This window comes from Cyclopterus lumpus, chromosome 19 (genome assembly GCF_009769545.1).
Source record: "Cyclopterus lumpus isolate fCycLum1 chromosome 19, fCycLum1.pri, whole genome shotgun sequence".
NCBI classification, from domain to species: Eukaryota; Metazoa; Chordata; class Actinopteri; order Perciformes; family Cyclopteridae; genus Cyclopterus; species Cyclopterus lumpus.
Genome location: NC_046984.1, coordinates 12,935,588 through 12,956,520, shown reverse-complemented (window position 1 = coordinate 12,956,520; position 20,933 = coordinate 12,935,588). Strand labels below are relative to the sequence as shown.

General features: G+C 40.6%; 4 protein-coding genes across 6 annotated transcripts; 1 reads left to right on the top strand and 3 right to left on the bottom strand.

Annotated features, from left to right (window-relative positions):
• Positions 1 to 1,199: 1,199 nt before the first annotated feature.
• Positions 1,200 to 6,637, bottom strand: acadsb (acyl-CoA dehydrogenase short/branched chain). Its single transcript, XM_034559532.1, has 11 exons — positions 6,227 to 6,637; positions 5,796 to 5,958; positions 5,610 to 5,710; positions 5,292 to 5,498; positions 4,967 to 5,137; positions 4,597 to 4,722; positions 3,514 to 3,606; positions 3,311 to 3,400; positions 3,066 to 3,203; positions 2,561 to 2,660; positions 1,200 to 1,934 (listed from the first exon to the last, which is right to left on the bottom strand). The coding sequence occupies exons 1-11, from the start codon at positions 6,260 to 6,262 to the stop codon at positions 1,858 to 1,860; spliced, it is 1,302 nt and encodes a 433-aa protein (XP_034415423.1). The 5' UTR covers positions 6,263 to 6,637; the 3' UTR covers positions 1,200 to 1,857.
• Positions 6,638 to 6,951: 314 nt separating this feature from the next.
• Positions 6,952 to 10,043, top strand: LOC117749165 (zinc finger protein Pegasus-like). Of its 3 annotated transcripts, none has more exons than XM_034559393.1 (4): positions 6,952 to 7,077; positions 7,232 to 7,442; positions 7,538 to 7,726; positions 8,093 to 10,043. In XM_034559393.1, the coding sequence occupies exons 2-4, from the start codon at positions 7,307 to 7,309 to the stop codon at positions 9,022 to 9,024; spliced, it is 1,257 nt and encodes a 418-aa protein (XP_034415284.1). In that variant the 5' UTR covers positions 6,952 to 7,077; positions 7,232 to 7,306; the 3' UTR covers positions 9,025 to 10,043. The 3 variants fall into 3 exon arrangements, with proteins under 3 accessions (XP_034415284.1, XP_034415285.1, XP_034415286.1); XM_034559394.1 differs by having other exon boundaries at positions 7,207 to 7,442; XM_034559395.1 differs by having other exon boundaries at positions 7,198 to 7,442.
• On the bottom strand, positions 10,002 to 12,415 carry LOC117749167 (L-seryl-tRNA(Sec) kinase). The gene is made up of 6 exons (XM_034559396.1): positions 12,099 to 12,415; positions 11,377 to 11,632; positions 10,715 to 10,916; positions 10,526 to 10,601; positions 10,345 to 10,438; positions 10,002 to 10,246 (listed from the first exon to the last, which is right to left on the bottom strand). The coding sequence occupies exons 1-6, from the start codon at positions 12,345 to 12,347 to the stop codon at positions 10,029 to 10,031; spliced, it is 1,095 nt and encodes a 364-aa protein (XP_034415287.1). The 5' UTR covers positions 12,348 to 12,415; the 3' UTR covers positions 10,002 to 10,028.
• A 517-nt stretch (positions 12,416 to 12,932) lies between these two features.
• zgc:174164 (uncharacterized protein LOC570656 homolog) lies at positions 12,933 to 20,355 on the bottom strand. Its single transcript, XM_034557865.1, has 22 exons — positions 20,048 to 20,355; positions 19,606 to 19,709; positions 19,441 to 19,517; positions 19,249 to 19,327; positions 19,087 to 19,163; positions 18,632 to 18,821; positions 18,458 to 18,520; positions 18,127 to 18,198; positions 17,825 to 17,994; positions 17,653 to 17,743; positions 16,958 to 17,091; positions 16,193 to 16,364; positions 15,564 to 15,653; positions 15,269 to 15,470; positions 14,959 to 15,070; positions 14,585 to 14,765; positions 14,369 to 14,455; positions 14,174 to 14,279; positions 13,945 to 14,077; positions 13,736 to 13,835; positions 13,506 to 13,543; positions 12,933 to 13,393 (listed from the first exon to the last, which is right to left on the bottom strand). The coding sequence occupies exons 1-22, from the start codon at positions 20,112 to 20,114 to the stop codon at positions 13,270 to 13,272; spliced, it is 2,469 nt and encodes an 822-aa protein (XP_034413756.1). The 5' UTR covers positions 20,115 to 20,355; the 3' UTR covers positions 12,933 to 13,269.
• Positions 20,356 to 20,933: the final 578 nt, after the last annotated feature.

Here is a 20,933-nt window from a genome sequence, read left to right as displayed (position 1 = left end):
AACATCCAGCCTGTCCTCTTAGCTCACGGAGCGCTCTCCAGCTCTAAAGGACAACACTGTGTTTTGTGAAACGCTACTTGAATCCCCGCATAATTAGAGGTCTCATAGCTGTGTTAAAGATGGGGGCGGAAAAAGAGGCTAGTTGAGCCGCGTTTGGCAATGCAAAGTGCAAAGCAGATAGCTGTGTTTCCATCAGATTATGCTCATTGAACAATAGACAGAGCAAGTCAGAGTGGATCAGAGGGGCAAACAAAGTATACGACTAATCAATGATGCAAACGCAGGCCTGTGTTTTCAATTTTGACGTTTTAGTAAAACATGGTGCTGATCTTGTTAGTAACATTTTGTTCTCCATCTGTGTTCATTTAATTTGAACCCGTCATGTTTAAATCTAATTAGAAAAGACTAACTCTACTCATGTTGGAGTTTTTGTATCCACGCCTCAATGATACTTTGTCTTAAAATAATATCTGTTGCGTTTGATCTGGTGTCAACAGGTTACACTGAATATCAGTAAATACAATCTTATGGTGACAATCCCAAAGACATCTAACAGACATTTAACAAAAGGAAAATGTTTTGCTATTGAGAGTACACTTCGTCAGATATGATCTCCACATATTTGTCTCTTTTTTTTTTCATATATCAATGTACCTTTTCCCTTCTCTCCTTTTTGAATAAAGGTATAGTTGTCAGGCTACAAAAGAGAAAGAGTGTTGTTATTTCCCTGTTAAAATAAAGTTTCATTAATGTAATGACAAATCTTCCACATTAACTTCATGGAGATCTGACATAATTGACAATTGTAACAATCTCCATTTTTTTTTTGTTAAACTGATAGCTTGCAGAATTCATTATTACTAGTCTGTGTACTTGAACACAGCATGTCTCTGTAGTGTAAAACAACAGACCTCATTTTACACAGCACATGTAGGCAGTGGGTTTGTCATCAATCTCACCTGAACAATTATCAGTGAGTCGATTATGCAAGCCAGGCCCTTTTCGTCTGAAGCACGGGCATAATTAAACTGATATAAAATGTCATTAGAGGTGACAGGCTGGTAAACGACTTGTAGGATGAGTCTCTCAGTGAGAAGCTGCCTCAACTCAAAGTGCTGCTGCCACTTTGGAGAATGCTGCCATCTAGTGACAGGTCTGCGTATTCATCTACCTCAGTCACACCAAAGAAAGACGGTCAATTGCACTATCATACATCAGATTTATTGGTATTGGCAAAGTTATTGATATATTACTCTATACAGAATATTTTGTTGATATGATTTCCACAAATAAGGAACTTTACAGCATTGAGTGTGTAAAAATGTTAGAATTCACCTAATTGAGAGCCTGTGTAAGCAACACACTATTAAGTGATTGAGCTCAAGTCATAGCCGACCCTGAAGGCACTGAAAAAAATAAAATAAAAATTCTTTCAAGATTCTCATCTTGAAACATATGGATGAGTTATGCTGTGCTGTCATGATTCATCACCATATCTGAATAAGCAGAAGAAACAGTGCGAACAAGAGGGAAGCGGCACAGCTCTACAAAAATTGAGTTACTCCTAGACTTTTGGAAAAGTCTGATAGAAAGCAGTAGAACAAAAATCATTGTTGTACCAGAGCAACTTTAAACAAAAAACTAGAGAAATATACCTCCAGCATCAGTAACATCAGTAGTGTTAATCACTTAACGAGAGAAAACATTGGTGGTATTGGTAACAAACATCTATAACTGCAACAAAACTCTAGAAACATGAATGTAGATCTACAGCAATGCACTCAACAAAGTCATTTGAGGGGAAGAATATGGAGTGTGACACAGATTTGGGATCCATCAGGCTCCAGTCCGATGGAGTCAGTGATCATACTCTTTATCAATGAACTTGGCTATCGTAGATAGCTGAACATTTGTTGTGCCCTCATAAATGGTGCCTGCACATGGGAGACAAACCAAAGCATTAGAGTCAATTCCTGTCGTACAAAACAAGGTCAACATTCATCTGTGCTTTTTCAAATAATAGAATTAAGAAAATTGCAATCGATAAAGTGCAACCTGTGAAAAACTAAACAAAACAAGTTAAATGAGTGCATGTAAGTGTGAGCCATCAAGTTGTATCAGTACTATCGGCTGCAATGAGCCTGCTTTCCACTACAAGTCTTTTAGAAACGGGGTTGCAGGCTTGGTATGGCCACTCTCAATTCATGCTCAATGTTGAGCTCTTGTTTTGAAGGGCAACAGCAGAAAAGCCACTCGCAATTCATGCTCCATGTTGAGCTTTTGCTTTGAAGGGCAACAGCAGAAAAGCCGATCTCACTGAGGTAGGGGGGGGGGGAATTCCTGCAGAGTCGGATTACAGCCGCTGCTATCAGCCCTTCTCTCTGCCCCACTCTGGTCCAATGACTAACAGCTACACCTGACCCTCACAAGATGTGTCCTTTCCCACATTGTAGTTACCTAAACCCGCTCTAAAGTCACCAACAATCCAACAAGCAGTGTGCCAACAAGCCCATGTGTGTCTAGTGGTGCATATTTCATGCACTGTATCCGTCATGCTCACCAATTTTACAGTCTCTGTAGTATTTCTCTATGGGGTAGTCTTTGGTGAAGCCGACCCCTCCCATCCATTCAATGCATTTCGATGTGGTTAGGGTTGCAACCTGAGGAAAAATAAAACATAACAGACTCTTATCCCGTCCCGGAGACATGACACGTTAAATGAACACCTCCACATTTCCATATGCGTTACTTTAACCTTTGTACATTCCTTGGACAATTTAAGACATTTCTGCACAAACCTACCACTTCTAAAATCGGCACAGCTCTGCACAGATTTATTTTAAGCATTTCTTCATATTTTTATGGTATATTTCCTCTATTCTATATGCATGTTTTGTCATTTCTGCAATACTATAATTGCTTTTATGTGAAATCCTACTTGGCCATAAATCTGACATTATAATTACTTTAATCCAACCAGAAAGATGTTTCACAAAGCCCCAAAATATTGATTTGTACAGGAGTTCCCTGGCGTTGAAGTGTAGTCAGTGACTGAGGAAGCTGACCTCTGCAGTGAAGTATTTCGCCATGCAGGCCTCCTTGATGAAAGGTCGCCCAGCTTCCTTCAGACGAGCCGCGTTGTACGTCAGCAGCCGACCAGCTTCAATCTGCGATGCCACGTGCGCTATTTGGTGCTGCATGCCCTGGAATACAGACAGTACCGTAACGACGTGAGAACCCCACGAACACACTGGTCCCCAGAATAATGTGAGTAACCACTGAAAGAGGGGAGTCCATCGTGGATGTTAACCTGGAAGTCGAAGATGCGTTGTCCAAACTGGACTCTCTGCTTGGTGTAAGGAATAGTATGGTCAAAGCAGCCCTGTGCCAGCCCGATCATCTGAAACACAGAGACAAGGTCAGCACAAGCAATAATTCCCTCACACTTTGTAATCTTGAATAGAGCAAATTTAGCTTGTTTTAAGTAGATAATGTATTTAAAGACTGCTCTACCTGAGCGGCAATTCCAATCCTGCCCTCATTCAACATCTCGATGGCATACTTGTACCCCTGACCGATCTGGCCCAAAATGTTCTTCTCTGGGACCTAAAATGAAAAGCAGGAAGTTGGTAAAAGCCACGGCTTCACGCTGGTCCTTTAGACCTCAGTAGTAATGACTTCATGAACTTATTCAATGAAAAGATTTGAACTATTAGAGGCAAGTTTGATGATCTCAACCCTCAACCAGTGCCGATCTGTCCTCAAGAGGAGTGGCCTTGGAAACGGCTGTATGCCCTGGTGTATATTTGGATGGCTTTTCTCCCATCAACCTTGACCAATTGTCTTCAACAGTTTCTACTTCTAAACCGTCTACCTGTCTCTTGGACCCGATCCAAACGAGGCTGCTTAAAGACGTTTTGCCTTTAATTGGCACCTCTCTGTTGGATATTGTTAATGTGTCTTTGCTCACAGGGCATGTACCACATTCCTTCAAAGTAGCTGTAATTAAACCTCTCCTGAAGAAGGCCACTCTTAATCCAGAGGAGTTGGCTAACTACAGGCCAATCTCTAACCTTCCCTTCCTCTCTAAGAGCCTTAATTCCAATGTAAAGAATCTCAGTGTCATCTTTGATCGGGACTTGTCCTTTAACTCCCACGTTAAGCAAATCTCAAGGACTGTATTTTTTCATTTGCCCTGATCCAGACCCTAGATATGCTGCTATAGGCTTACAGGCTGATGGGGGATGTTTTAGGATACACTGAGCACCTATCTCCGCTTCTCTCTCTTCTTATGGATGAATTTACATCTCTCCATTACACATTACTAACTCTGCTTCCTCCCCGGAGTCTTTGTGACTTCACATCTCATAGGGTCCATTGGACCTGGCTGTGTCTGATGCCTCCTGCCTGGTGGGCCAGCCTCCTGCCATGGCTCTGCATTTTTTCTATTTTTTCCTGATCCGATGTGAGGTCCTGGGACAGGGATGTCGTATCTGTTCAGAGATTGTAAAGCCCTCTGAGGCAAATGTGTAATTTGTGATTGGGATATATAAAATAAACTGAATTGAATTGGTCCGGCGCAGTGCGAGGCGTTACCTTGACATTATCAAGGTTGAGCGGGCAGGTGGAGGACGCACGCAGGCCGAGTTTGTTCTCCTTCTTGCAGATCTCAAGCCCCTCCGTGTCCCGGTCCACGATGAAGCAGGTGATGCCTTTGTATCCCTGTCAATTGATAGTGAGTTTAAACAAAAATTATAAATCGAGTGTCCCTGGCTGTCGCATGGCTGCAAGATGACTAACTCTGCCTTCAACAGTTGAACTGCATTTAAGAAAACAGGGGAAATCAGATATTACTTTTATATTGCAAACAATCTTTGAGATGCGAGATGAAGATTATGGATGTTTGTTTTTTTGTTTTTTTAACCGACAAGAGAAACAAAGATTGTAGAGCTGAGCAGCTACTCACAGAAGAGGGGTCGACATTTGCCATCACTAGGAAAACACCTGCATGCTCTGCATTACTGATCCACATCTTGGATCCATTGATGATGTAATAGTCTTTGTGTTTGTCAGCACGCGTCTTCAGAGAGAAGGCATCACTCCCCGACTCTGCTTCAGAGAGGCAGAAGCTTCCAACCTGTGTGACGTGACACAGGTACAGTTCAAAAGGAAGTGCAGGAAAACATTACAGTAAATACAGTGCAGAATCAAGAGATCGACCGTATTATGCCACACCCACAATGTCGTGTTTTATGGCATACACTGTCGAGACAGTATGTTAAATTGCTCACCATGTCGGTTGACAGTCGGCTGAGGTACTGCTCTTTCTGAGCTGTTGTACCTAGTTTGGTGAATAGCGTGTTGATCAGCGTGTTCTGGATGTCACAGAGCACAGCCACAGAGGCATCCACCTTCGCCAGCTCCTCAATGACCAGAATGGAGGAGAAGAAGGTGGAGCCAGTGCCGTTGTACTCCGGGTCAATCTCAATGCCCATGAGCTGTAAAAAAAAAAAAAAAATGTATATCAGTCACTTGGGTAGAAAGAAAGACAAACACTGACTTCAGTGAACAGACATATTTGATAATTCACAATTAAATGATTTACATACACCCTGTTCAAAAAGAGTTTTGATCACTTCCTCGTCCATGGCAGAGTTCTCATCCATCTTTGACACAAACGGAGCAATGCGCTCTTGGGCACATTTTTTTACTGTCAAAGAACAAGACATATGTTCAGTGTTCAGCTGCCAGGAGCAGTAGAATCCATGAGACGACCATACGTATGTCCAACTCACCTGCTTCCCTCATCATGCTCTCCTCCTCTGAATATGTCTGCAGTGGAGGAAAGGAGACCATACCAACTGCTTGGTCTGAGGACACCTCTGGGGCAGGATTGGATGACCTGCTCCTCCATCCAGCCGGGCATGCACCCCATGGTCGAGAGATATTTCTACACGACTAAAAACAGGACAGACAAAAGTGGAAATGCACACTTTGAAAAAGAGGTTTATCAATTCTTCACGTCCTGCCGGGTTTGTAATGTAATCTACCAGTACTACAAGTTAACCTGTGCCCTCATGCTAGTTTTAGCTGTATGTTAGCTCGGAAAGTCAACAAGAGCCAGCTCTTACGTTACGTTAACGCCACGTAGGATAAAGGTTTGCTGCACTGGGACATTTAATAAATGCAGTGCCGAAATTGCTTATACTGTAACAATCAATCTCACCTTTGTGAAAATCCTGAGCAATGATGCCGCCATCATTAGTTACAAAATGTTTACATGCGTGCATACGTCACGGCGTGCGTAGACCACCAGAGGTTTAATGCTGCCTTCAGGTGCCGTTTGTGACTGCGGTCAAACCAGTCTCCACTTCGAAAAAGACAGTCAAGCCAGCCCGGAATTTTCTTTTCGCAATAAGAGCAAACTTCCGGTGAACGTAATAATCAGGCAATACGCCTTTAAATACATATACAGAAATAAATGTAACTAAATGAATTTATTCAATAGTATTTCTTCATATTGTTATGGTATATTTCAATATTTCCTTTGAGAAAAGCCTGACCAATGATGCAGCCATCATTAGTTACAAAATGAGTTTAAACGCAAGCACCTCTCACCGCATGCTCGGACCACCAGAGGTTTGATGCTGCCTTCATGTGCTCCTTTGGGGAATCGGACACTTGAAAATTAAGCGTAAATTAAGCACAGTTTAAATAAATACACCAGTCGTGAAGCTCTCCTGTGGATGCACTTATCAGTAGGTTTAAACAAAAGGAAACTGAACGTGCTTTGATGTGTGTAAGTGACCGAAGGGAATGTTTTTTTTGAAGACGTCACTATTTAATTATAAACTGTGCCAACTCGTTCGAATATGTGCCACATTTAAGAAAATAATTATTTTCGACGATAGTCCCCGAACGCAACAGTTGCGTTTGGAGGAGTACGGAACACAGACGTGTCAGTGAAAAAAACGGAAGCGTTCACTTGGTAACAGTCCGAGTCGGATAATTTATCCCCGGGGCACCGTTTGCACACTTGTCTCCGCTTAGCAATAATGTTACTTAGACGCTGAAAAGGTGAGCTATGAACTGTGTTGAGGGTGGTGAAAGATAATCGGTGTTAATAATAATGAAAATCGCTTTAAGGTGTCGAGCTAGCGAGACAACGTGTATGTTGTTGAGCTAACCAGTGCACAGTTTTCACAGGCATCCATTCGCTAACTCACTGCAGGTTGCAAGTGTCCGAAGTGAGAGCGTCCGACTGTCCACTCATCTCCTCTGGATCGTATTAGGCTCCACACACAGTATGGAAGAGATCAAGACCGAGCCTGTGGATTTTGTGAAGGAATTCCAAGAATATCTGACCCAGCAGACCCAGCATGTCAACATGATCTCGGGCTCTGTTTGCGGAGACAAAGAGCCGGGGGAGCCGTTTCAAGCCGGTGGGAATGGAGGACGGTACATTTAGAGCGATGCTGTTGTGTCTTCGATAGCGTGTCGTTTGATGACAGTCGTTTGTGCGTTTTTGGTTTTTAAGTTGCCCCCAGAACTGAGCAGAACGGTCTGGACCCCCCGTCGGTGGACGTGAGCCTGCCGATGGAGGATGGGCCAGATGTCCAGGTGGACGGCCTGGAGAGGACCTGCGATGGGAAGTACAAGTGCAGCTACTGCAGCTACGCCAACAAGGGCATGGCTCGTTTAATAGAGCACATCCGCATCCACACAGGTCAGTGTTCATGGGGACAAATGAAACACAGCATGCATACCAGTGGCTCTCAGGGTGTAGGTCATGAAGTATATTCAAGTCTATTTGACATTCCCACTCGAATGGACTGGGAATTTTCCTAATCATCTACTGTACCAGTACCATATATCAACTACATGTCAGTTATTTTCACAAATTAAGGATGATATATTGGATGCATATATTGTCAATGCGATGTACTTTTTTTGTCTATCTCATCGTGTACATTTTGTATAATACATTGTACTTACTGCCTCATAGTATCTGTTTACTCTTTCACAGTAAAGTATTCGTGCTACTATGAATTTTATAACTACAATTATTTCCTGCCCCCCACCCCCCACCCAGGAGAGAAGCCTCATCGCTGCCAGCTGTGCCCATTTGCCTCGGCGTACGAGCGCCACTTGGAAGCCCACGTGCGCTCGCACACGGGTGAGAAACCTTACAAGTGTGACGTCTGCGCCTTCCGCTGTAGTGACCGTAGCAACCTGTCGCACCACCGCCGCCGACGCCACAAGCTCCTCCCCACCAGGGCCGTCCGCTCTTCTTTCTCCAACAAAAGAATGCTGAGCTCCCTGCAGAAGAGGACCGCCTCGTTGGGCTTCAGCAGGCGAATGCTCGTCAACTACAACCCTCCCTCCATGGGGACGTCGAAGTCGGATTATCTAAATGACATGTCTCCCAAGATCCACCACCATATGCACAGCAGCGATCAAAATAACCATCCCAAGGTGGATGAGAATGACAGTCGCAAAAGAGATGCTAATTGTTTTACTTTCATTAACCCACTGGACCAGCTGTCTACACTTGCCGGTCAGTTAGCCGACCTTCATCCCGAGTCTCAGGCCCCTGCATCCCCGGACAGGGAGTCCTTAAAGGACGAGAAGCCCATTCTCATACAGCATGTCTCTAGTGAACATGCAGCCATATGTTCAAATGGAATGCAGACTTCACCGCCTAAAAATGAATCTCCCACCTCAGGCCACGGGAGTTGCAGTCCTGCTCCCGGCCTCGGCTTTGAGGACAGCTTGAACACAGTGACTGCGAGTCTCAGCAACAGCTTGCCGAGCACACCCGCCCCTGCCCTGCCCGCGGCGGACCAACAGCTCTTAAATAAATGCCAGCACTGTGATATTCACTTTCTGGATAACATCCTCTACACCATTCACATGGGCTGTCATGGCTACGAACATCCATTTCAGTGCAACATCTGTGGTCACATGTGTGTAGACAAATACAACTTTTCATGCCATTTTGCTCGTGGACAACATATAAAGTGATTCCAAGCAACATCGATGAATATGGTGTCTTTCCTCCTTGTGTTGTCAACATATTGCTTTTACAGCATCTAAACGTTGGTAACTCTGAATTACATTTCATATTTTTCTTCTGTACAGTTTACTACAGATTGATAAATACAAATGGTGGACAAAACAAGAGAAACATCTTGAATTCTTCCTTCTATGCTAATGTAGCTTCTTGTGTACATATCGGATCCACAAGACATTTAAATAAATCACCAGCTCTGTATTCATTGTGGGGCTGTTTAACTGTACATTTTTTTCTATAATTTTTTTTCTATCATCTGTATAGCCCTATTAGGCTAGTTTTAAATTATTTCTTTTCATCTCAGTGTCTAACATTTCGTTGTGAGAAAATTAAGTGTGATGTCTAAGACTGGCTGCTTAATTGGTTTCTTTTTCTCTTTAAAAGTTTGTGTAGCCAGACTCATAATCCTGCTTGCTGTTCTAATATTTATTTATGCCACTCCATGAAACTATTTTTATATTCACAAGCTGTTAGTATACACTTCTGTGTAAAGTAGCAAATGTTGAAACACTGTAAAGATCCTTGTGACTAAGATGTAATGTAAAATAATGTTAATTTTATTTGAATTAATAGCTTTTGATTTGTGTAAATCTTGGGTCTAAAGCAAAGACTTATTCAGTTGGTTCACTTGTTTGTATGTGATTATCTTATGGACAATGATCAATGAGTTTCTATCTTGTAGCGATTAAGTATATCATTTGTATTCTGACACCATATTAGCAGAGACTTTGTCGATGATCATGATTGCATCACAGTATCTTCAGTTTAAAATAAGAGTGTAATAGTTTGGCTTAAAAAAAAATATTTATTTCAAGTTTTTTAATTACAAGATAAAATAGTATATATACATTTTATTTCTTTTCCACAATGACCATAACAAGTACATTTTATTTACATTGAATTAAATACAGAGTGTCACGCATTTTCTTGAGATGTTTGATGCAATCAAATAAAGTCATTTATTTTCATGTATTACTCTCAACAGGATTTCCGTTTTCTCGTGGTCAAAAACATCCACTGCTCTTTTCACCACACGTTCTACATCAAGATCCTCTTCTTGGGCAAAAGATGCTTCCTTAAACAACCGTCTCCGCAGGTTGTGAAGAAATGCTGCTTTGGAATCATTCAGCTGAGCAGCCAAAGACCTCATGTGCTCGGGACGTACTTGATTCTCTGAAGTTAAGCAGAAAAAAATGATTATAAAGCTGTGCTTTAAATGATAAACTGCATACAATGTCAAATGTGTAGTATTAATAAAGCTCACAACTGACCTCTGGCAGTCTTCATGGCTTCAGAAATGTGCCGCCTACAGGCCTGGTCAGTCTGGTGAACCACACTAGTTGCACATGTAAGGCGGTCCACCTCCTGCACAGTACGAGACGACAGCACAAATAAATGCTGCGGTTGCATATCTTAATATTAAAAGATTCGAGGGGAGCTACATTGGCACACCTTTTGTTTAGTGTTGTCTTCAGCTGGGCTCAATGGGTTGCTAAGTGCACAGGAGATCAACTCCATCACCCTCTGGCTAAGGACAAGCCAGACAGGAAGAGAAAAAGACAGAGGCAACACACGAATACTTACTTTATACATGTGACCTTCAGTAATAAGTGTTAATAACTGCTTATTCTGCGGTCTTACATGTCACATTTGGACAAGTCGTCTGTGGTGTTGAGTGAAATGCTGTTCGTCTCCCATGAGTTCTTCTGTGGATTTGGAGACTCCAAACGCTTCACCATCTCCAATATCACCTCAGTAGGAATGGGTTCAGACCTGGTCTGGTTTCTGCTGATGCAGGACTCCAAATCACACTGCAGATACACCTGGCAGAAACCCAGTGAGTCTAAAAAGGCAAACAAGACAAATTAATTCAACCACAGGGAAATTGAAATGGCATACGAGTGGTTTGGCTTGTTTTATCCCATAGTTTTTACACTGATTTCTAATTGTCAAGGCAGCCAATATCGGTTTATTTTCAGTATACTAACACCAACTGGCTTGGGATCAGACATTTATAAAGTAGACACTTAGTTGCATTTAAATTGAACAAAGTTATGTTTTTGTGTTGAAAGTCAATGGTTTTGAAAATATTCTCTGGTGCATTTTGGGTGCTTGCAGAAGGCTCCGATCTTCCAAGACATCAGGGTTTTGATAGGTTTAATGTATGACAGAAATACATAAGCTTAGAGAATACTTGAATTAATGTAAGCAGATATATAAAACAAATGTATACTTTATGGGCTAAAACATGCAAAACCACTACCATCGTAATGAGTTAGTGGCCTATGTCGTGAAGTGCTTACACTTTTTTGCAAGTTGGTGCACTTCATATCTCATGCTTGGATAGTAGAAGTTGTCATCCAGTAGGAAGAGAAGTGGTGCCTGGTCAGCCGGCGAGCTGCCCGAAGCTTCAGGCTGCCGTAGAGTGTGAATACATTGTTCCCATGCAGACCCGTTGATCTGACAGCTGTCTGGCAGCTCAGCCGCAACTTGAGGTTTCTCTAAAAACTGCTCAACGCACCGCAAAACTGCTTCTCTATGCAACTTCCACTCAGTGTGCTAGAAATAGAAGAAGAAAAACACATTTAACCATTATACCCTTTGTAATGCTTTCTGGAAAACTTACATTTAATTGACACTGTTATGGCAAACCGAAACCCAAATGAGGACAATGACTCTGGTCCCTTATAGTGAATACATTTGTCCTCATTATGGCGTGTTCTGTCTGACCAACAGTCTAAAACCCAAACATATTCTGATGTTTACCATAACTACCAAGAAAACCAATCATATATGAGAAGCTGCAACCAGTGCATTTTTTCCTTTGCTGTAATGTCTGTAAATATGTTATTCTCACAATACATTTAATTTACCCTCCAAGGTACAGCTGCAACGTTTTTAACACCAACACCATATTTCAGTTTACAATGTCTTATATAATTAGACTACTGAGAGGAAAAGTCCACTTAAATTAATTTAAATGTTGCTATTCTACTAGTTTTGGATACAAGTGTCATCAAATTACACTGTTCGGGATTGCACCGTCCGCCTCCATCACTCTGGTATGAAAAGCATGCTCGGGGATCAGGTCATCATACGGCACCACACCAGCTCTCCATCCGCGCTGTGCAGCGGCGCTGAGGACCTCGCGGGCCAGCGTGGACTTCCCAGCCGCAGGTAGACCGCAGAGGACACACAGACAGGCCGCAGCCCGGCCCACACTTCCGGCTTCCTCTGCCGCCATGTGCTGCCGGAGAGCCGCTTTAAAACTCATATATTAAACACATATTGTAGAAAAAGGGTGGTTATTGGTGTCTGCAGTTGAAGGCTAACTTCCGTATTATGCTGCGTCACGTGACGTCCGGCCACAAGCATTTCAAAATAAAAAGGGGCAAAAGCTTGAGATAGCTAGTCCAACATACATACGCACATTATATATATATATATATATATATATATATATATATATATATATATATATATATATATATATATATATATATATTATACTTTAGGATATGAAGCACAACAACTGTTTGTTTAAGGCCGTGGTTCCCAACATTCCAACATTGGGGTCAGAACCTCTCAATATTTTTTAAGGACAAATGCCGGGGTCCATATACTTCTTTTCCACAAAATACTATACGCTGTCTCTAAACTTTCACCCACCAAAAAAGCAAAAGATTATTTTTCCCTAATTCTTTGAACAACTAAATTAAAAAGCAAAGCCACAAAACATTTTCTTGCTTAACATTTCTGACACCTACATAAGCCCAGTCTGTGCCTCTCATGTATTATTACAATCTATCAGTTCAATAACAGTTCCAAAAAACACACAATCGCAATAAAAAAAACTTTTGAATCCATTGTCCGACACATTTATTTATTCATTCATTCAGTTCACGTTCATGAAATAAAAATCTTTAAAATATTTGAATACATAGTAACATAAAATACAAAATGTTTCAGAATATTTAAGATACTTTAGGTATGAATTTCCAACGAGTGATAAACAGAAATCTAATAAAACACATGTAATACAATAAATATTTACTTGTCTATAAGCCTCATTCCCTACTACATTACTACAATACACCTTTAAAAAAAAAGAATAATGCTGGCAACAAGTTAAAGTAACTCTTTTGTGATCACAGTGTTTCAAACTTGTCTCTTCTGTAACCTGTATATAAAGAGAATCAGCGAGGTGGCTGCTTGGGAGGGATTGGTTTGGGTACTCCAGGGCCCTGCCTGGGAGCTGGTGGTTGTACAGGTGCAGCGCTTTCCTCTGCATTCCAATAATCCATATCTCCATACCTGAAACTGCAGGATATGTGCAAATTTGGTTATATAGTGTTGCTTGTGCATTGAACATTTCAATGTCCATCTGTGTGGGAGAGCAATATGGATTGAGTGAAATAAAATGAGTTCATACTCAGAAATTGGAACTGCAGTAGCTGGTGGATATCCAGGCTAGAATTAGAAAGAAAATATATATATATTAAAATCTGCGATGCTGAAAAGAAAACATGTATCTTTTTTGATTGAATTCTCTCTTTCCTTTAGTGTGCCAACTTTCAGGTAATGAAAAACTGATTTTCCTATTGCAAAAATCAACATTACACTGCAGTGATGATCACTAAGAGAAAGACACAACATATGTACCTCATCAGAAGAAGCCTGTGATGGAGGCTGGGTTGTGGCACTTTTCTGAACATTGCCATTCGACTGCTCATTTGCGTTTCCATTCGTAACATTACGTGACCTGTGAAAGCAGAAAACTTATGAGAAGAAATAATCTTGGCATCTAAATATAAAACACTGCAGCCCATAAAGTATCTATAGGTATATTTTCCGTGTGAGGTGATGTTTACTTGAGGCGTCGTCCTTTGAGGCATGGTTTAAGGGAGTCTCTCCTGAAGATGTAGAGCAGCACCAGAATGAGAAGAACCAGAACAGGAACCACCAACAGGAAGAAGATCAACAATCCGTTCCTGAGGGAGTGGTCTGTGGTAGAAACAGCCATGTGTAAATAACAGCTTTGACTTTCCGTGTGCTTTATCTTGAAAACTAAATTGAATGACGACATTAATTTGAACCCACCTATCTGAGCAGGACCACTGTTGATGCTGCCACCACGCCCTGACTTGTCACAGTTAGGTGGGGCCCACCCGTTGTCACAGTGGCAGTTCCCTTGGTCATTACATATCTGAAGAAAACATTATAACAGCAAAGTAACACTTTTATTTATTGGTTGATAACCGAGTACAAAAAAAAGTACGTAAAATGCAGACTCACCCCTTTGTTGTTGCATTTTGTCTGGGCATCACAGTCCAAGTTGGACAGCAGAGCAGAGGCGTTCACACACTTAAAGTCCAGGCAGGTCTGAGAGAGAATACTTTTAACTTGATGATGTCATTGAGTGTCATTGTTTAAACTTTAACAATGACAGTACTATCCGGGAACACCGGTTTTCCCACTTTACACTCCTTATTAAATAGTTGGTCTGCTTACCTTTCCTTTGTCACAAGGGCTGCCAGAGTTCACGTAGCCAGGATCTAGCACATCTGGGCCGAGGTGGAAGTCTGCATTAATACACCTTTCCCCTTGAACGACTTCGATACCGACTTGGGCACCAGGAGGGAGGGTGTTGAGGTCCACGTTGACACAATGCAACTTCCCACACATGGAATTTCTGCAGTGCAGGTTCAAGGAAACACAGTTGTTAATGAGTTAAATGTTGGAAGATAAAAGCAAATCCATCCTTTAATTGAATAAATAAAATTGTTTGAAATGACCATCTTAAGTATATTACATTAGGAAAACTGTGACAAAACTATGTATCAACAGTCTAGTATCATTACATTATTAAAAACCAGAGTACTTACGCTACAGTACATTTACGATATTGTCCATTGCTGTCAATTCCACAGTTACCAAGTGCGTTTCCCCTAATATTTGCAGTCTGAAAACAAATATCCGCTGCCTTTGTTGCTGGATCTGCCCAAAAGATAAATAATATCAAACATTAATGGCAAGAGAAGTGATTTAAATTCTTCCCAGGTTAGCGTTTTATACAAACTGGCACACAGGGTATAAATTGCAGCCATAAATTATTAACAAAAGTACACAAACTTCACAGTTTTCCGGAGTTTAATTAGCTGCAAAAGTCTTTGCATCACGCATTATTAAACGTACCTGGTGCAAAGAGATTTCTGCACTGGACATCATAAGTCTGGCATTGGCCCTCATAGCAGTACGCAGTAGCTTGATGGTCTTGACAGGGCAGGCCGTCCATGACATAGAAGTCGTTGGGACAGAACTCAGTCTTGCCATTACAGTATTCAGAAAGATCACAAGTGTTGACAGACTCTCTGCATGGTGCTCCAGGTACTCTGATCTAAAACAAAAAACAATCACACACACAAAAAAATAAACAAAAGACTCACTTTTCTCTATATCACTCTGACATCAAGACCAACATAATGCTGACCTGACAGTTATCGCAGCAGCCTCCCTGAGAACAGACGGCCCCAGATGTAAATGTGCAGGTGGCAGCATCACAACATTTATTGTTGCATTCCTGTGTGAAATAGAAACAGAGAAAATATATGTAATACTAATAATGTACATTAAAAATACACAAAAAGTACAAGAATTTAACTGTGTGAGAATATCTTTTCACCAATGACGTATGACATGACGTGAGTCTAATATTTAAAGCAACAAATAAAATGTGTTACACCAAATAATTATTCTTGATTTACAAAGAAATACTAGTCATTACTCTTCACATAATTCATTTGTAAATGTCTGTTTTTATTTTCTAAATATTGGTTTGCAACATATCAAAAATGTCTCAGCTTCATGGACTGAATATTTTTTAACAAAGATATTCTCCACAACTCTATATAGTTTCTGCCCGTGTAAGTTTCTGGTATACATTGTATTTATTTGTTGTTAGATCTAAATGACGGCTAAACAAATCAAATAACTGTGAAAACTTCTCCCAGTTACATTACAGTAGAATGAAGTATTAAAAATGTTATAATTCAAATCCTTATCCAATACAATAATCTGTTACAGCGTGTGTGTCAGTGTATCTGAGAGGCAGTACTCTACCGCTGGTTTGCCACAGTCACACTGCTCTCCTTTGTCCAATCGGCCATTGCCACATTCAGCTACATCAACCACATCGGATGGGGAGGGCTGGTTTTTCAGACACGTGCCTCCTCCACGTATAATCAGGTTCTCGAAGTATCGTTCACTGCAGCTGCTGAAAGAGGTTGAACCCCTACAAGGTAGCAGGATAAACCATTAATGGAAATATCCAATTGGACAAGCCTCGCATTAAACAATCTTTGACATTTTTGTTGTCATAGAAACATTCATTTTGGAATGATATGTAGACTTTTGGGGACAATAATAAATACAGAATGATATCAATATCAGCATAAAGCATGTGTATTGTTAAATTACCCACATGATCTCTCTCCTACCTGATAAGAGACAATTAACATTTTTTTTTAAATCACACATTTGCTTCTTATAATTCAAAGATAAATGGATTTAGTGTATATGCAACTGTAGTTTTTTGTAAAATATGAACTGCCAGCAAAAAAGGTGATATTATACAGAAGCATATTGTGGTTAAATCCTGTTCAGGTAGTACATGGACCATCCAGGACATTCAACTTAATTAAAAACATAAATATTAAAAAAAACTGCTGTCTGCCAGCTGTCAATAATTTCAGGAGTCTGTTTTAGACTATAGATGTTGTAAAAAGGCACAGAATATGCTACACATATTGTACAGCAGCACTTTAACTACTGCTTGTTTCATTTAATTTCAAGGGGTTCAGGAATATTTTGTGGAAGATGTGTTACCCAGCAGTGCTTGCCATGATGCATGAGTCTTTGTCGTTGCAGCTGCAGCCATCAGCGTCATGATTCATGCCCAGGTTATGGCCCATCTCATGGGCCACCACGGTGGAGACATAAGCCAGGTTGTCCTTGCTGAACTGGTAAAACACACAGTACATTCAGTACTAACAATCTACCAATATACCAAAATGTAGGATCTTGAACTGAAGTTATTCATCGCTATTATAAAAAAAGAAAAAAAAAGGGTTTTGGCTACTTATTATTAAGAGTATTTTTAAGCCACAATGAAAGAGAGCCTTTTGTCTGATTCATTTTACTTATCTACAGTCGAATAAGGATATTTTTAGGATGAGATCTAAAATGAAGAGATCTTTTTTTTTTTTAAAGTGTAAAATAATTGGATATAGATAGGAAAATGTGTTTTATTTGAAGGGAAAAAGTTAAAGGATTGTAAACGTTATACAGGATATACAACATAGTGTAGGGCATCACAAGGCAAAGGAATTAAAAAAACAAATACATATCTGGTGACAGTCGGTAAGAATGCATTGAAGTCTAACTCGTTTGACTTGTTGTTTAGAGCATGGAAGAATGCCCCATACATAATGTAGACAGTATCCGTTGCTGGAGAAAAGCTCATGCTGCCAAAGAAGCAATGTGCCAGCTGGTGTTAGAAGTTAAAAAGGAATTGGACTCACCACGTTGATTCCCCCAGCGTTCGCTACGTGGCACACCGTGCCCACGAAGGCCATACCCAATATAGCATTATTGTATGGCGCAGGCAGACCACTGACAAAAGAAGTGGACCAAGAGATGAGTTACAAACTTGACACTGTGGCCATCTATGATAAAAGAACACGCAGTACTTACACAATGAGTTGAGCCATGTCATGCCTGATCTTTGGTAACAGAGTAGTCTTCCTCCACCGGACAAACTTCCCCAACACCTCTCCTGCAGAGCCTTCCACATCAAAGGGGTTACCATCCTTAAAGATTTCCAGGCCCACCAGCACCACACGGATATTAAGATGCTTGTAATACTAAAATAAAATGCAAAACAAAACAAACAGGCATACAAACAGATTATAAAAAGGCATAGCACAACACAAAAATGATATTTTAATTCATTAAAATTGAGCACGCTTTCTTATACAAACAACTTGAAATCTCACCCCATCCAGTAGATTGGCCATCTGCACCATTTCCTCTCGAACAGCACTCTCATTTTGTTTCTTATAAATATACTGTAAATACAAATTAAATTATTTTACAGATTAAGGTAAATACAGTTGGTACTATATTCCACAGCATTAGCATTTGGGGGGTGGGGGGGGTGGGGGGTAGCACATTACTTATTAAGGCTGACGAGTCAATAAGTATGGTAAAAGTTCTATTATTCTGATATTCAATTCCATCTAGTTAAAAAAAACAACAACTAAAAACCTCTTCCAATTTGTTCCCACTTACATTCCAATGAAGTCATTGCCACATATGCACACTCACCCTGAGATGATCGGCAACCAGCACCAACTCCACATAACTGGTTTGAGGTAAATTGCGCTTCCTCTGTTTAAACGACACACAGTAAAGCAGGAAAAGCGGTCATGTCACCCTGTTGTTTCAAAACCAGTTCACACAATAACAATGGTGTTCACTGAACGTGACGAGCATCCTGACCCGCAGCAGTGAAGTCAGTGAGTTGCCTGGCTCAAAGGGTTCATGGCTCTGCGTTGATGAAGCCTCGTCGACGACCCCACAAGTGACCGGCCCTTCACTGTCCTTCAGTAGGTATAGAAGGTGGTCGTTGGTGGCTGACTGTGGCACAGGCTCAAGTCCATAGGTCTCATTTCCAAGGAGGATCACACCCCTAAAAAGAAGTAGTGCATTGCACCATTAGATACATGCTTTCAGTCTGTGTGCCTGGGTGTGGCGGCATTACTTGGCACAACTTGATGAAAAAAAAATTAAAATAAATCTTTGAAACAATAAACCCCAAAACATTTCCTCATAATAAGTGGGAAACTAAGTTTCAAACTTATTATGAGGAAATGTAAAAAGGTGCCTTTGCTGCTCTGGAGCATTAATTAGGACCCCAAAAAAGGGGCTAGAAACAGCGAAAGAGATATTCAAACCTGAGGCCAGAGCATGTGCTGAGTGCTACCACTGAATCATCATATCCCTCCACCTCTCCATGGTAGTAGCAATGCACCTGGGATGAGAACAATTTTAAAAAAAAGGTTCAAGGGGTGGCATTTCAAACCGTCTTACTACAGAATGAGTAAGTGTCGACTTACATCCTGTTTTGGATATGATGGCTCATGGTTACCAGTGGCATTACTTGAGTATTGAACAAAGTTTGGGTGCAAAAAGTCTCTGACAAGAAGAGAAAAAAAATACATAATATTACGTGATATGTCATCTGAAGCATTGGTATGAACTTACAATAATGTCAGTAAGATCAAATTAAGTTCCAACTTTGTGGATACCTGTTCTTTTTTAGATGGAGGAGGTGCTTCCTGTTGTTTATGTTGACTGCATATGATACCGTCTCCTCTCCATGTTTCTGAAATGGGTAAACACAAGAACGCCTTCTTGAAGTTGTCACGTTAAAATATCAGTTATAATAATAATTAACTAGGGTTGTTTCCTACGTCTTTCGACTGTGGCGATCTGATGTTCCTTTTCCATCTCTGAACCACCCGAGGATTTACAATGGAGTACTTGGAAAGTTTTAACGTCAGCCCATTGAAACTGTCTGGATGGAAGGTGAATACAGAGAAACTGTCAATATTGAGGAGCCATTCTGTGGTACACCAAGTGACAACATGTTTTTTAACTACATAAAAAAAAGGAAAATTAATTGTGGAATATTGAACCCATTTCCTAAGAGTTTCCGTATTGTTAGAACCCCTTCCTTTAAAACTGAAAAACTATCGCGCATACACAATTCATTTCTTTTATAGACAGCAAGCAAGGTTGTAGGAACAAAAACAAAAGTGTCAAAAACCCCCACCCATTATTGTAATGTGGACAAAAGACGAAAACCATGCTCTTTTTCGGCTCCATCGAAAGACTAAACAGAATATGCCTTACCTTTGTTGTCAATCCACGAGACGCAAGACAGCAAAACAATAGCAAATAAGATGTATTTCCTGATCATGATCCTGGTTAAAGTATCAAGACTGTTTCCCCATCAGGCCTCCGGTATCTCTGCTTTTAATTATTACAAGGTTCGTGTCTTTGCTTCCTTGCTCCTGGTCAGGTGCGTCATGATGGGCGTGGCTATAACGACAGGTAAGCTATGTGGTTTGTGAAAACAAACAAGCCACATAGCAATGTGGAGTGACAATTATTATTATTGTTTGTAAATCAGGTACCGTTACACTTTCATATGCTGTGCTGTGGCGTTGAGTGTTAACTGACAGTTAAAATACCTTTGCCAAGTTATACTAACGTGAACGTTTCTCTGCTGACATTTCTCCGTTCATGGTCCTTGTAAAGACTATAAAATCGAGATTTGTTTCGATGGTGCTTGAATCAGAATTTATGAATAACCGGTGTCAACTTTTCTACAACATAAATAATAATTGCCGTTCTAAAACTGCGGTCATGTGAGCCGCCACTTGAAATGTAATGCACCTCTATTCATGGTGTTACGGTACGAGGGCTTGTACAGACCAAAAAGCACGTCGAGAGAGACACATTTCTAAGCAATAATTTGTCCAATTTGATATATCAAGTCAAAAACAACATTATTTTGGACATTATATTAATTAATATTACCATATGAAGTTACACTACTCTACTGTTTTTAATTGAAAGTCAGCTCAAATTCAATTTATTCATAATTTTACAATATTAGAACTGTTACTTTCAAATATCGGGAAATTAATAACATAATTTCATTTGAGCCGACTTTGCTTTTATTTTTCTCAAAAACTGTACAGTAACATCTCATTAAAATAGACATGAACGTAGC

Excerpts from the sequence above, each read along its gene's own strand:
- acadsb (XM_034559532.1), bottom strand. The coding sequence starts at position 6,262 with ATGATGGCGGCATCATTGCTCAGGATTTTCACAAAG. Across the intron at positions 3,607-4,596 it reads TCAACCTTGATAATGTCAAG|GTCCCAGAGAAGAACATTTT; the intron begins GTAACGCCTCGC and ends TTTTCATTTTAG. Across the intron at positions 2,661-3,065 it reads CGAAATACTTCACTGCAGAG|GTTGCAACCCTAACCACATC; the intron begins GTCAGCTTCCTC and ends ATTTTTCCTCAG.
- LOC117749165 (XM_034559393.1), top strand. The coding sequence starts at position 7,307 with ATGGAAGAGATCAAGACCGAGCCTGTGGATTTTGTGAAGGAATTCCAA. Across the intron at positions 7,443-7,537 it reads GGGGGAGCCGTTTCAAGCCG|TTGCCCCCAGAACTGAGCAG; the intron begins GTGGGAATGGAG and ends TTGGTTTTTAAG. Across the intron at positions 7,727-8,092 it reads GCACATCCGCATCCACACAG|GAGAGAAGCCTCATCGCTGC; the intron begins GTCAGTGTTCAT and ends CCCCCCACCCAG.
- LOC117749167 (XM_034559396.1), bottom strand. The coding sequence starts at position 12,347 with ATGAGTTTTAAAGCGGCTCTCCGGCAGCACATGGCGGCAGAGGAAGCC. Across the intron at positions 11,633-12,098 it reads ACGGTGCAATCCCGAACAGT|CACACTGAGTGGAAGTTGCA; the intron begins GTAATTTGATGA and ends TTCTATTTCTAG. Across the intron at positions 10,247-10,344 it reads AGCCATGAAGACTGCCAGAG|AGAATCAAGTACGTCCCGAG; the intron begins GTCAGTTGTGAG and ends GCTTAACTTCAG.
- zgc:174164 (XM_034557865.1), bottom strand. The coding sequence starts at position 20,114 with ATGATCAGGAAATACATCTTATTTGCTATTGTTTTGCTGTCTTGCGTC. Across the intron at positions 17,092-17,652 it reads ACGCTGGGGGAATCAACGTG|TTCAGCAAGGACAACCTGGC; the intron begins GTGAGTCCAATT and ends GTGTTTTACCAG. Across the intron at positions 14,280-14,368 it reads CAAAATGCAACAACAAAGGG|ATATGTAATGACCAAGGGAA; the intron begins GTGAGTCTGCAT and ends TGTTTTCTTCAG.